The sequence below is a fragment of the Panthera onca genome, chromosome C1 (genome assembly GCF_046562875.1).
Source record: "Panthera onca isolate mPanOnc1 chromosome C1, mPanOnc1 haplotype 2, whole genome shotgun sequence".
In the NCBI taxonomy this organism is placed as follows: Eukaryota; Metazoa; Chordata; class Mammalia; order Carnivora; family Felidae; genus Panthera; species Panthera onca.
In genome coordinates this window covers 195,933,456-195,948,673 of record NC_138346.1, presented here as the reverse complement: position 1 = coordinate 195,948,673, position 15,218 = coordinate 195,933,456, and the positions used below count along the sequence as shown (strand labels likewise).

Below are 15,218 nucleotides of genomic sequence, written 5' to 3'. Positions count from 1 at the left end.
TGGGTGGCAGGACCAGCTGGGCAGATGGCTCTAAGACAAAGTCTGAAGACTGGGAACATCCCCCAATAAAACAGGAATTCATCCTTCTCTCTCCACAGCCCTGCAGGACTACCTGGGGTCCTGCATCCTATACAAGTCCTCCCTGACCTCTGACCTGGGTTTTATGGCCTGTGTCTCTCCCTTCTTACCCTGAGTGCCTCAAAAAGTCTCTCTTCTCTCATTTGAGCTGCTCACCTGATCCTAAGACACCACATGGACAGGGTAGTTGGGTGTGCACACCTGTTGACCATGTCTTAGGTGCTTCTTTGAATTTAGACCACCCTGGTGAAGAGGCTCAGGTAGCTGCCACTCCATGTGACCTCTGGCAGCCAAGGAGTCCTTCTGCTGATCCTATCAGGCCACACGCACAGAACTGCTGCTATATTCCCTTTAAAACCTGAAAATTATGTCTCCAGAATTCTTTTCACTGCAGGGTTGGCAATGACCTTCATGCAAGAAGGGCTCTGCATTTCACCAATTCCATCTGCAGCTCTGAAGAGAAGAAATCACCTTGGCCTTGCTGACCCCGGTTACATCCTCTGAAGATCTGGTGTTGATGATGAACAAATGGATGCAGAGAGGTGAGGTCTGGGGGATGCCTGAGGACATGGCCCTTGGAAATTATAAAGTCTTGTATATTGCTCACTTAAAAGGAGATGCACTGTTTTTCTGTCTGGGGAGCTCAGAGGTTGCAAAGTAGAGCTTAAGAAGCCAGTGACCAGGGTGGAGGCGCCTGGGTGGCTTGGTCAGTTAAGCATCTGACTTCAGCTCAGGTCATGATCTCATAGTTTGTGGGTTCGAGCCCTGCGTTGGGCTCTGTGCTGATAGCTCGGAGCCTGGAGCCTGCTTCGGATTCTGTGTCTCCCTCTCTCTCTGCCCCTCCCTTGCTCGTGCTCTGTCTCTCTCTGTCTCTCAAAAATAAATAAATGTTAAAAAAAATTAAAAAAAAAAAAAAAAAGCCAGTGACTGTGCCCTGATCGCCCTGGGCTGCTTCACATATTCTATTTCAGGCATACCCGGTCCCAACTGGTCACCTCATGGGTTCAAGGATAATCAGTTTAGAGTGAGAAACACCCTCCAAATGCATGTGCACACCCACACCCACACCCACTCACGTACCCCAGCAAACACATGCCTTAGAGAATGAGTCAAGAATATCATCTCTGCTTAAAAAGCACAGTACATTCATCATATCCAGAGAGAATCCTAAGGGATGGGGATCACTTAATGTTTTCTCTTTGGATTTTTCAGAGTAGTGACCTCTGATTGTTTCTCATGTCAAGACTTCTCTGGCTATGGGGAATAAAACTGTATTAGGATAAGTTAAAAAAGTTTCTTCGCATTGGATGAAAATGGACAACTCTGTGTGAGGTTTTCCTTATAATCCATTTTAATAAGGCAGCTCTTTGACAAATTCTCCAGAGTCCATGCTTTGATTACACACATACACACCATACATTACTGGAGATACACATTAATCACATACACACAAAGAAATACAAATTGTATGTGTGCTCAGTGTCATAACAATCCATAATCAAGCACCGTCACTTCTTTAAATCCACTTTCTTTAACCCTGCTGCCACACATGGCCAGCACCATGGCATACTGAGCTGCTGAAACAGCCCTGCTAGTCTACAGAAACATATCCTCAAGACATACCCAGATGCACATGCACAAAATACACTGAGACAAGTCTGCACAAACACTGGTCCCTTGAACCAAGCAAACACATAGACTCAGATTCACACACACGTGGAAATGTATATATGAAGGATCTACATCCACAAACACGTATCTACACAAATGCACATGCACATACACACGCACACATGCACAATCTATGAGCTCTTCACTATCCAGCATGATGGTCAGAGTCACGATGAAAAACCTGACCCAATGGCCACTCCAACTGAATTTATTATTATTATTATTATTTATCATGCAGTCAACCCGTACTCTACCACCTATGTATTTGAGAACAGTCAAGTCCTAAGCAAACTCTAAAGTCACATTCTTAGACCTTCACGGACCGTTCTGTTTTGGGTTCTCACTTTCTCCCAGGCAAGTGAGGACAATATCCTGGAACTCAGGAGGGAAGAAGAAAGCTTGGGTCATTCACACAGAGAGAAACAAGTAGGTGCTGAGCACACTTTTGTATACCGTAACTCACATCCTCTATGAAATCTATCAGTTTTACCTTGAGGACATCTCCTTCAGACAGTTCAAATGTCCTGGCTTTCAGCTGAATGCCCTTCCCCGGCTGGGTCTGGATGGAGTAGATGCATTCATGGTTGTTATTGTAGTTCACAGGAAAGTTGGGGGACAGCAATGTACCCTGAGTGCTCGTGACTGAATTCCCACACTCAGCTGGAAAGAGAATCACAATAATCACAGATTAACCCCCATCAGCCACATGTGGAAAACAACTTACAGCGCTGGAGAACCTCACAAAGATGGCACGTTGTTTGCCTGTCTATCTGCCCGAATGCCTGTTTCTCTGTCCATTTGCCTGCCGGCCTATAGGACTGCATATCAAAGTTTTTTAAAAGTATCTGCCCATCTGTAGGCATTTTAAAGAAATTCTGCCCAATTTCTTTCTCTGTCTTATTCTGTGTGTCTGTTTCTCATTGGCAAGAATAGAGATTACCCCACCAGGCATCCTGTACTTTCTTAGTGGCATGAGGCAGCCCTTCTCCACACCTGTTCATACAGTATCACAGCAGCAGAATGATTGAGGAGGATGGCAGGGAGGATGGGGGTGGTCAAGTGAGGAGAGACGGCAGGATAGAAACTCAGAGGGGTGAAAACTGAGTAAGTATTGCTAGCATCCTCCAAACTTTACAAGGATTATTTCAATCATTAGTCACAACAACCAACCCCATAAGGTGGGCATAATTATCATCCCTGTTTTAAAAATAAAGGATCTGGTACTTAACCATTTAGATCAATTCTCTCCATTCACCGAGAGGAGGGGGCTGAGAGCCCAACCCTCCTGGTCCTGGAATTTTAGGCCGCTGAGGCTTTGGAAAAGGTTTTAGCATAGACCCACTGAAACCCTGTTTCATTTGACAGCTAATGAATTCACACCTTCCTCTTGAAGTCTTTTCCTCCTCCTCCAGAATGAGTCATTCTTTCCCCATTACTCCCATATCTTTATTTATAGCAGTCACCACATTTTACTTCACCTATTTGTTAACATTTCCGTCTCCTCCACTGTCGATCCTCTGGGATGTGGTCACATTTCTCTATGCCCAACACCCACTCAGTGCCAGGGTAGGGCAGGCATGAGCAGATGAAAGGGGAGATAGCTCGGTGGCAGGGCAGGGCTGCAGAAACCTGCAATTATCTCTCTCGGGTGTTTAATAGTTGTAGATCCCCTCCCTGCGCTTCCCTATATCAGAGTGCCTACCATATTGCACCCTGATTGCTTCTTACTTGCCGGCATCTTCCACCTAAACTGTGAGTTACTTGAGGGCTCGGGTCATGCTTAATGAATCTATGAACTTCCAAGGCTCAGCCCAGATTGTCTGTAAAATAAATATTTGCCAAATGAATGAATGAATGAATATGGAGGACACTGACCTCAGAAGATGTACCATCCTAAAAATAATTAGTTTCCAGAAGGATGTAAATACAAGTCCAGATGGCAGGCACATTATTTGTCTGGACATATGGAGAATTTGGAGCATGTCTTGAATCTCTGGGGTTGACGGTAGCAAGTCTGCTTTCTCCAAACTATCCCTCAGTGTCCCTATTCTAGGCACAGTATTTGCTGGAAGGGCTCGGAGGTCAACCAATGGGCCACCGACCAATGCACCACCTAGTTAACCCTAATTGTCCTAAGCCTGAAGTGTACTGGGGCAAGGCAGTGTAGATGGAACTTGTGATACAGAGTTGAGCCTCTTGTGGTCTTGGTTTATATTCTTGTGTCCCTCAGGCTGCTCTTTAGACCTTTGAAGACCATGTCTGTGTTCTACAACAGGCCCTTAGTTTTTCAATGGGCCCTACTCCCTGGGTTCTGTCCAGTTCAGGACAGCTTCAGTTTCCTAGTTTACATAAGCCATTACTATGAATTAAATGTTCACGATCCTGTGCCAAATCCGTATGTTGAAGCCTTAATCTATAATGTGATGGTATTTGGAGGTGCGGCCCTTGGCATGTGATTGGGATTAGTGACCGTATAAGCTGAAGAATTGACCAGAGCCCTGTCTCTGTCTTGTAAGGATACAGCAAAAAGGTTGCCTCCCGCAAGCTAGGAGAGGACCTTCACTAGACATTGAATCTCCTGGCACCTTCCATCTTGGGTGGCTTGGGCTCCAGAACCATGAGAAATAAATATTTAGTGTTTAAGCCACCCATGGCATTTTCCTTATAGCAGCCTGAACTGACCAAGACAGCCACCATTTGTCTTAGAGCCTGTTTGCAAAGTATCCAAATATGCACAATGAATGTGCTGAGCTGGGGCAAAAAACTAAAGCAATAGCAGTGGACAGGCACCCCATGTACATTTTCTGGGTGCCCTGAGATGAGGGCAGGGATTTGGGGAGGGGGTGCTGAAGGCTTTTAGCCATGTTATTATTACTCAGTCATATCACATGGGCAGCACTCTTAAGCAGCTCTCCATTGTTTCTGGGGTGAAGCATTATTCCCCTCCATCTAGGGAGAGGCCTGTGGAGCAGTGAGATGAGCATGAACAGCCAAGTTATATCAACACTCTGAACCTCGGTCTCTTCATCTGCCTTCATCTGGGCAATAATAGCATCTGTATAAGACTATAGAGAATAAATACATGAGATTTTATGATAAAATAAGTGACCATATGAGGATTGGTCAGCATATAGTAGGCCCTCAACAAGTGTTATTCCTCCTCTCTTTCCCCATCTATCCCAGGTGAATCTACGTGGCTTACCTGATTCCATCTGGAGCCTTAACTGCCTGTGCTCTGGGACTGGCAGACAGCCCAAGAAGCTTCTTGGGAAGTGTGCATTAGCTGCCCAGTGTTCACGGCACCCTCGCTATTCCTGATGCCTCTTGCCCTCTGCCTAGTTCCTAAGTTTGGCTTCCCTTAAGCATGGGCTTTGGCATGTTATGGGACACCTTTCCTGGTCTTGGCTTCCAGCACAACTGCTCTGTGCTCATCTCTGCCTCAGCATGCCCCTCTCCTCTTGCCCACCACCCAACACCTTTATGAGGAGGGACACAGAGCTGGTAGCTTCAGATGGGGCCAGTCCTTGGCTGACCACCAGAGCCTGACTCCCTGCCAGGGCTTTTGTCTTGGGCACCGGGGAGGGTACAGGAAGGTAGAGGGACAAGACATTTGCTTCTGGGAGAATTTCCAAAGTAACAGGGGAGGTGAGCAGATGCACTGAAAAGCCAAACACAAGTATAAATGGAAACAAACTGTGCCGGAGAAACAAACAGTCATATGCACAGGAAAGTCCTGCCACTGACTGAGGCATCTGCGACTTCTGTCGTCCCCATCAGGAGAGGTCTCATTAAGGGCAGGGGCTGTGTCTTATCCATCAGTCTGGGGCTCTGGAGGCAGAGGGTTTGCTCTTCTCCATCACACCAGGGCTCCCAAGGACAGAGACATGTCTCCTGCTGCAGATTGGGTCCTCTGGAGTCAGGGCTGTCTCTTCCACATCAAGTTCAAGGGTCCCTGAGGTCAGGGGCTGTGTCACCCTATCACACCATGAATTAGAGCCCAGAGCTGTTCATCTCCTTCACAGCTGGGAATGTTTCCTGGTAACACTGTGTGGGTTAAGTTATCCAATTTACACCCACAGTGCATGTAGCAACTGGGAGCATCCCCAGGGTGGGCTTTCCCATGATACCTCCAGCCTGAGGCTCTGTTGCAGGGCTGGTGGTAATTAGAGGTGATTATAATTGCCGTGCATTATTAATAACACACGAAACAGAAGACAAATGTAATAATGAAAATATTGTGAGGTGTCATGAACAAACAGTAATTGGAATAATAAGTTAAAGAATGAGTTTATGTAATGAGATCAATGAGGCAAGAGCTTAAGGAGTGTGTGCATCTGTGGTCCTGAATAATCCCATTCAAGAAAGATTTCCCCCAGAATTATTTAGCTGAGGATGTTTTCCTGGAGAAGGAATGAGTTTCTGGTAGCTGGAGAAAAATTGAATGTACATGGGGGAATGTGTAGGTCTGAATGTGTGTGCTTCAATGTGTGCCCGGGTCAGGGTGCGTGGATGCTGTTGGTGGGGGCGGGGGGGGGGGGTAGTTACAGGAGAAAGGATAAACTCTGGGATTATTTAATGGATCCAAATCGAATTTTGCATCCATGTGTCTTCAGGTTTGCTCTCTGAGATTGTGAGAGGTTATTGGTTATTGATAGATAACAATAAAAAGGTTATTGGCAGAATGATGGTAATTATACAGCACCCCATTGGGTTTATGTAAATTATGTCATCTAAACTGGAATAAAGCCTGTGAGTTGAACATTGTTATCTCTGTTTTAGAAATGAGGAAGCTGAGGCTGAGGGGGTTTGGTGGCCTGCCTAAGATCTAACAGCTGGGAAGTGGCTGAGCAGAGACCCGACCTTGAACCTGTGTGACCATACAGGCCCAGCCAGGCCCATCTTGCCAGCCTGTTTACAATTGTCCTCTGCAGAGCCCCAGGCTCCACGGGGATGTCTCAGGCAAGGCTGACCTCAGGGCTCCTGTTTCAGTCAGTCACTGCTGCTTCCAGCTACGGGGTATATTGGGGGTTCATGCGAGATTTCACAGGACGCATGGGTTCTATGCTAACAGCTAGCATGGTAAGCACACCACTGTCTAGCCTGTGTTCCATCCAGCCCTGTGTGGCAAGCGCTGAGCAAGCAGAGCCATCAACTTTATAAACGAGGGCCAGCCAGCCATTGTCCCTGCTCCCTGGGCTATCATCCTACTTCTCTCCACCCCTGGAGCCTGGAGCTCTGAAGAGCCTCCAGAGCCTGGCAAGGAGCTCAAGCCTCCCACCCAACGCCCCACTGCAGGCAAGAGTGTGTGCTCAGGCAGTCCTCAAACCCAGGCCTATTGGCCTTTTGGCCCATATGTGTTTCACTACCTCATACCAATCGACTAAAGTTTGGCCCACCCCATTAGTGAAGCAAAATGAAAGCACGTGACCACCTACCAACACACCTTGGCAGAGGCGAACTCCACAGGCGCCGTCTGCCCCCCAGGCACGTGATGCGGGCTGTGCCCTCCAGACGGTACCCGGGGAAGCAGGAGAAGGTCAAGGTGTCGCCTACGCCAAACTGTAAGCCCTTCCGGATGCTGTAGGCTGGGACCTCAGGCTCTTCGCAGGGCTCCAAGTCATATTCTGGAAAAGCAGCAGGAGAGCTGGGGTCAGACACAGAATATGGAAACATATAGACACAAACAGTGGGAGTAAGGAGCCAGAGATAAAGACAGAGATACAGAATATATGCACACTGACCCACAAAAGGTAAAGAGAATAGAAGAGAGACCCCAAGATGAACAGGGGTGAGAGAGACATACAGTGAGGTGAGGAACACAGCGCTTTGGGCTGTGGGGATGCCTCATACTGCAAGCAGAGAGAGGACACAGTGTTTCTGGAAACATGCTTCCTGGGAGTATTTATGAGGTTCCTCATGACTTGACCCTTCCCTCCTCTGTCCCTTCATCTCCATATTAACCCCAGGCCTCAGGGCTTGAAGACTTTCCAGCCTCTCTCTCCCTAGGCACTGACCCAGATAAATTCAATCTGCTTGGTTCTAGAGGGTCAGAATGTATGACCCAGCCGAAGGCAACTTACACCCGGAGAAAGAATCCAAATGCTTCACTCAAAGCTATGTTGGTAACGCTGACACTTGAGGCAGATGGCAAGCATGATGGGGTGGCATTTATCAGCCAGGGATCTGCCCAATACTTCTAGTGGTGGCACAGAAGTGACAATTTCAATTGTTCCCCAAGGGTATCTCCCTCTGGGACACAGTCCCTGGGGCTCTATTTGGTAAAGAGAAGGAGGGTCTCTTAGATGGGAGGAGACACAGTGGCTGGATATGTCCCACTGGCCAGACTGGCCCAGGCACATGGCAGGTGGCTTCTGCTGGAGGGACAGCATGGGATTAAGCTGGCCATGTCCCAGTTCCTAGAGGCCATATATCTCTTTCCTGTCCTGGGGAAATCCATGTGATGAGAAGGGGGTTCTGGGAAGCAATGGCACAAGAGTGGTGGGAGTAATTGGGACAAGAAGAATGAAGGGTCCTCTTTTCTCCCTGAATACTAAATTAAAGAGCTTTCTTTTCAGGGTTCCTAAACACAAAGATAAATATCTATTGCTACTAAATTAGCATTGGTGAAGAAGTCCCCAAACGATACTCAAATACTCCAATATGTTAATTTCAAATCCCCTTCTTACTTTTTTTTTTTTTAATTGCTGGGATTGTGAAACAGTGGAAGTGAAATCAGAAGAATCAGGAGTTACTAGGGTAGGAAGGGACCTCTTAGTCCAACCAGTTGGGTAGGTGATTTTCAGAGTGAATCTTAAACACCTTCAGGGAAGGAGAGTCCCCCAAAAACCCGCTTCCCAGCCCATTACAGGGAGGTCTGTCCTTGTGTCTAACCCAGCTATCTTTTGCTGCAGCAGTGAGGTCATTCTCCCAGAGATCGGAAAGTGGATCGATATCCATGGGCTGGGAAGACCAGAGGCTGGCAGCAGAGGGAGAGGCAGAATGTTCTGCCATCATTTCCCCCAGGGGACCTGACATGCTTTACCTGCAAAGGTGATGTTGAATCCTTCATAGGACATGGAGAAATCGGAGATGAAGCGGACCTGGGCAGTGAAGTTGCCATAGAGTCCAGCGCTGATGGGGGCTGGCAACCTTGAGCCGGTCAGCTGCCTCAGGGGCTGGGAGAAGCTGCCATTCTCAGTGATGAGGAGGTAGTCGTGGCCACTCTCCAGGTGGAAGGTGTGGAATGTGAAGAACACACCTGCCAAGAGACCAGAAGGGTCCAGGTGACAAAGTGAGATGGCTGAAGTAGCCCAGATGCAAGACAGGATCTGCATAAACATTTGTGAATGTGTATCAATGAGTAGGACCGCGAGCATGCACTGATCGATACATACGGGTGAACTGGAATGAATGCACCCAAATGAACCAGAACACGCCGCTGTCCATAAGTCAGGGAGAAGGACAACTGCTTTATGGCCGTCAAATTTGAAAGGGAGACTTATGGCTAGATCCATGAGAATGCCTCATAGCCTTTTTTCATTCACTGATTCACTCACTAATTTTCAACAAGTATTTGTATATTTGATGGGTGCTTCCTATGGGCTGGGATCCAGGGTCAGGTAGGTGCAAGGGGATATGATATACAAGACATTAAACAAGTAGCTAGGGGTTAAGCTACTTGTAGCTACTTCTAAACTACTAAGCTACTAAGTAGCTCGGTTGGTTAAGTGTCTGACTTTGGCTCAGGTCATGATCTCACAGTTCGTGAGCTCGAGCTGTGTGTCAGGATCTGTGCTGACAACTCAGAGCCTGGAGCCTGCTTCGGATTCTGTCTCACTCTCTCTGCCCCTCCCCTTCTTGTTCTCTGTCTCTCTATCAAAAATAAATAAACAAAAAAAATAAGCTACAGTTCAGAGTGACATGCTATATTGAACATAGTTCAGAATGTGCTAGGGGCAGACTGGAAAGCACTAAAGAAAAACAATAATATTCACTAAAGTTTCAGCACTAAGTATCTGTGTGTCACCAAGCCGTGTGTTTTAGTTGCCCTGTAGCTGGTCCCTATCGATTGGAAGAGAAGATATGAAACCCAGTTAATCCCACCAATGACATAAGTATGATTATTTTCATCTCCATTTGACACCCAAGGAAACTGAAGCACAAAGAGATAAAGTCACTTGTCCAGGGTCAGCCAGCTGGCAGGTGGCAGAGCTGGGATCTGAAGTGCAGTTTGGCTGTAGGGGTTGACCGAGAAGGTTTTAGCTTCTCAAGCTATAGAGAGAGAGCAGGCAGTAACAGTGGCCAGGTGGTGAGGCAGGTCAGGTGGTGAGAAAGATGGGGTGGCAGGATCTTAACACCCAAAGCAACTCTTGAACTCATCCAGATGGCAGTTGTGTGTGGGTGGGCGTGTGTGTACATGCATGCCCACCCACACGTCAGCGTGCCTATGGGAATACATGCCTTGGATGTGCTAAGGGCAGGTGCTTGGGTAGACTAGGGGGGCTGGGTCCACCTGCTATTAAAAGTCCATGGACCAGTAGCATGGGCATCGCCCAAAAGCTTGTTAGAAATGCAGAATCTCAGCCTCTACCACAGAGCTTCCGAATGAGAATGTGCATGCTAACAAGATGCCCAAGAGATTTGTAGGCACATAAAAGTTTGAGGAATACTTCTCTAGATAATTACTGACAGGCTTTTGATAAATGATGGTTGGATCCAAGCTCTTCATTCTAAAACAGTTTAGATGTTTTCATATTTTTGCTTCTCTGTTGACAGGAGCTGGTGACCCCAGAGTATTTGGGATTCTATGGGGGTGGGTGGGCAGGGGAAACAGAGCCCCACAGAGGTGGTAGAGCCAGGCATGCAGCTTGTAATGCCCTGTGCCCAGACAAGTGAGATGCATCTATTTATTTCCTCAAAGAAGCAGATCCTAAGCACATACTAAATGCCAGGCCTGAGCTAAGCCCTGAGAAAAATCTCCCAGTTTAGTGGAAGAGACAGACACATCAATAGTGAGAGTCCAGAATGGGGGCATAGAAGAAGAGTGGTAATTACACCTGGAGGGTTGGGAAGACTTCTTTGGCATGAGGGATGTGAGCGTTTTGGAGACACACAGGTATGTGTGCCCACGTGTATCCTATACTCTCAATACATTAACATGTGTGCACATGAGAAACCATTCTCAGTCTACAGAGTTTGGGAAAAGGCTTGGTGGAATATATGTCCTTTCCTTTGGGCTAGAGCATGGGTTGGGCAGAGAGTGGGTCAGACACAGTAGAGGGAGTCAAGAGTTGATTAAGCACTAAGCCCCACGCTCTGTTCTTTAGCGTGCACACACAGCCCCTCCATAGGAATAAACATTTGGCTGGCATTCTAAGGATGAGTAAACAACTGAGATGGAGCCCCTAGGTCTCCCAGCTGTGCTGATTGCTTGGGGCTCTTTTGGCCATTGTGAGGAAATGAAGACATTGTCACAGGGACAGAGAGGCCCCATGTTGGGGCTTGAATCCAGATTTGGTGTGATGGATGCACACACAAACCAATACTTGACCGGAGTCACCATGCAGGAGCCTATGACAGATGTGGATACCATGCCGAAGCACACATTCAGAGCTGTGGAAAAGGAATGGGCTTTGAGGGGGCGGTGGCGACAGACCTAGATCAACAGCCCGTCCACCAGCTAGAGGGTCTGGGCCAGTTGTTCAGCACGTCCTGAGTTCTAGTCTCCTCCACTCTAACATGCGGGTGATAGCATCTCCTCATAGATGACATTTAATTCTTGGAGCGAGGCATGACTGGGCTGGCAGATGCAAAGCCCACAGCATGGTGCCTGGCACATAGTAGGTGCTCTCTTTGCTCAACTCATCTCTCAGGCAGCTTTAATGGTTAAAAAAATGTCAGTTCCAGGGTCTCAGCAAGGGCACGTTCTTTGGACTCCTGAATTGGCCGTTCCCTTTGGCTGGGAAATCGAATAATTCTGAATTTCACACAGGTTAGAGTTTCCCCAGCTGTTCCTCTGTCTGCTGAAGATCAATCAGAGTCAGTGACCTAATGGATCTGTTAACCTGAGACACTCTTACAGGCACTGCCCTCTGGAGAAGGGTCTTGGTTCAGTTTAATTCAATTCATATAAATATTTCTTGAGTTCCTGATGTGCCAGGCATAGAGCCAGAACCTGGGGAAGCTTCAGGAAACAAGGAAGGCAGACATGTCTCTCAAAGATCTGAGAGTCTTCAGGGGGAGACAGAAAATGGAGCTGCAAGTTGTGTACTGTGCGGCAAAGTATGAGAGCTGGGAAGTACAGGATCATGTGGGAGCCCCATGGAGGGGAACCCAACTCACACTCAGGGCTGGAGAAAGGGGGTCAGGAAGGCTCATTAAAGGAAGTGAGTTCAGAAGATGAAGAGCTGGCCACACAAGAGGGTTGGTGGAGACGGTGCAGGGGGAGAAAGTGTTCCAGAGAGAAGAAAATCATTTCAATGCACAAAGCTCTAGAGGACAACGAAAGCCTGGGAAGCTTCAGGAACTGAAAGAGTTTCAGTGTAGCTGGAATGTAGTGTCTACAGGGCTCTGAAGGAGGCTGAGAGAGGTGAGCAAGGGCTATAGGATCATGCCAGCTATTTTACAATTTAGAGCTCCATGCTAAGGGTTTGGTGAAGCCTTTAAATGCTTCTAAGGAAGAAGTGACCTTGCCATACATCAGTGACCCCTTGTTGATTCTCTGCCTGGAACGCCTTTCATCCTGGCTGACTTTTGCTCGTCCTTGAAGACTGGCCTAAGTCTCAACCCCAGGACGCCTACCTAACCAAGCTCTAGGCTGGCCTCTGGATGTTTCCCGCCCCTATCTGCTCTTAGCCGTGGTACATTAGACTGTCTGTCTCTACCACTAGACTATAACCTTCGTGAAGGCAGCAAAGCCAGAGTGGCTTGTTCTTCTGGGTTTTCCTAGCACCCAGTGTAAGTTCAAGTATAAAATAAGCATTTATTAAGTATTTGTTTAATTGCATTGACTTCTAGGCAAAGACACACATAGAAAGCCAAGGGGAAACACACAGCCCTATAAATTACAGGGGGTTGTTCCTCTAGGGATCACGAGGGGCTACCTTTCTTTCCCTCTTGATACCATGGAGGAGCTCCTGGCTCCTGCAGTGGCCAATGCTGGCCCAGACCTGGTGGAAACAGCTCTGCAGGATGAACAAGGACTCTGTTCCTCTCCTCAGGAACAATACTGTGGGGAGAAGGGGACAACGGGCCCTCTGACTGCCCTGACTGCCTGGAGGGTCCAGTCTTCCCAAGAAGCTCCATGTCATCCTAACCCCAGCTAGTCAGGCCTATTAAAGGCAAGAGTGAAAGAAAGCACTTAAGTACACATGGTGGGACTTTACTTTTCTTTCAAATTTTCTTTCTTTATACAAATAGTATAGTTTACATGTAATACATGTTTATTGTTCAAAACTAGAAAAAAATGAGAAGATAAAAATAAGAGAGTAATAGCACTAACATCTTGGGATAGATCTTTTCAGACACTTTTCTATGCATATATCCTTGTTTATTTTTTATAAACTGAATATATTCTTTTGGGAAACATCTCTTTCGACTTAACAACATATTGCAACTACCTCTGTGGGTCTTTAAATATTCTTTCACATTATGCCTTTTAGAGGCTGCACATATAATGCAATAATTATACACAGGTACCCTATGTTTATTTAACATTTCCTTATTGATGGACATTTGAGTAGCTAACTAATCTTCCAACTAACAAAGTGTTTTAGGAGGTGTCCTTGTAGCTGAATCTTGATGTACTGTTGTACTTATTTTTTTTCCATATAAATTCCGAAAGAGGAATTGCTGGGTCCAAAGGCATGTATATTTTGAAGGCTTTCGATTCACATCACGGAACCATTATCCAGAAAGTGTCAACCATTTCACACAATGTCAGCTTTGAAGAAGAGTAGTTGTGTCTCTACAACGTCTCCCACACTGTTATGATTTTCTCTGCTGACTTGAAAAAAGACATGGTGTTTAATTACTGGTTCAGTTTTCCTTTCTTTAATTATGAGTGGGGTCAATGTCCTTTCATTTATCTTTCTTGTATCATGAAGCACTTATTGCTTTGCTTATTTTACAGGTGTAGGGACCAGGTATATTCTCCTTAAAGATTTTTAGGAGCTCTTTGATGCATCAGGTTGGTAATCTTTATTTGATTATACACGTTGAAACTAATTTTGTCCACTTACTATCTGAATTTTTTATGGCTTATTTTTACATAAATCCATTTAAAGTTTTATTTAATCAAATATTAAATAGTTTTTGCATTTATGGATTCTGCTTTCAGTGTTACTCTTTATAGTACGTCTCTACCTGAGGTTAGATTTTCATGTTCTTCTAGTACTGGAATTCATGTGGTTAAATGTATGAGGTCTGTTTGCTTCTTTTCTTTTTTTCCCCAAGTGTTTAAGCCTACTGTTTTAAAACCATTTATTAAATAATCCATCCTCTCTTCAATGGATTGGAAATGACACTTTAATTATATACTACAAACTGTCTCTTTCTCACACACACACAGGACTGTGCGTGTGTATGCGTGCACAAACTCTCTCACACACACACTCACTCACACACATACACAAAGGAATCTACTTCTGGACCTTTATATTCCCCCATTGATATGTGTGTCCACGCCAATACTCATACCACATCATTAAAATTATTTTAGCCGATAACAACACTTTAATATCTGGAAGAGTTTCTCTTCTTTTAAAAAATTTTCTTGGCTTTTCTACATGTTAACTCTTCCGGACAGAGGTTCTTATTCAACAGCATGCATCAGAATTACTAGTGAAGTGTTCTAAAATCAAAGATGCTTATTTTCCACCTCTAATGTAGAGAATCAAAATCTCCAGGGTGCAGTCTAAGCATTAATATATTTGCTGAAGTGCAGAGGGGTTAAGAACCATGACTCTGGATGAACTTCAGAATAAGCTCTGAGGGTAGAAGCCATGTCTGCCTGGTTACTGCTTATTCCCAGCCCCAGTGTCTGCAACATGGGTGGCATTCCATCAATATTTGTTGAATCAAAGACTATATTATTTACTGTTTATTTTTAACCAGAACTCCTAAGTTGAACATGGGTTTCCAAAGATCATTCATGGTAGGAAAGTTGAGGTAACACTCCAGCCTGGTGAGGAATATGAAAACATGGCATCTGAGGAACAGTTGAGCTATGTAAGAAAAGGATCACTGGGTCCAGTTTCTGAAGGGGGGACATGGGGAAAGGGAGTAGATGTATTCTATGTTCCTCTAGGACACAGAACAAGGAAAAATTTTCAGGAATACCTAAAAAGCTATTAGGAGGGGTCAGACCCATCAAAAAATGACAGCAGGTGCCCATCTGCTAAATGGGTTGGCCGCCTTCCCATCACTGGGGGTGTTTAGGCAGATGGTGTGGTGCCATCTTGTAGAAAGCA

General features: G+C 46.0%; 1 protein-coding gene across 5 annotated transcripts in view; it reads right to left on the bottom strand.

Annotated features, from left to right (window-relative positions):
• CSMD2 (CUB and Sushi multiple domains 2) overlaps positions 1-15,218 on the bottom strand; it is a 599,309-nt gene that overhangs the window by 194,600 nt on the left and 389,491 nt on the right. For all 5 annotated transcript variants that reach the window (XM_078452082.2, XM_078452083.2, XM_078452084.2 and 2 more), the window contains 3 exons: positions 8,792-9,007; positions 7,185-7,373; positions 2,240-2,409 (listed from right to left, as the gene is read on the bottom strand). In XM_078452082.2, coding sequence (XP_078308208.2) covers positions 2,240-2,409; positions 7,185-7,373; positions 8,792-9,007 — 575 coding nt within the window. The remainder of the gene's footprint in view (positions 1-2,239; positions 2,410-7,184; positions 7,374-8,791; positions 9,008-15,218) is intronic.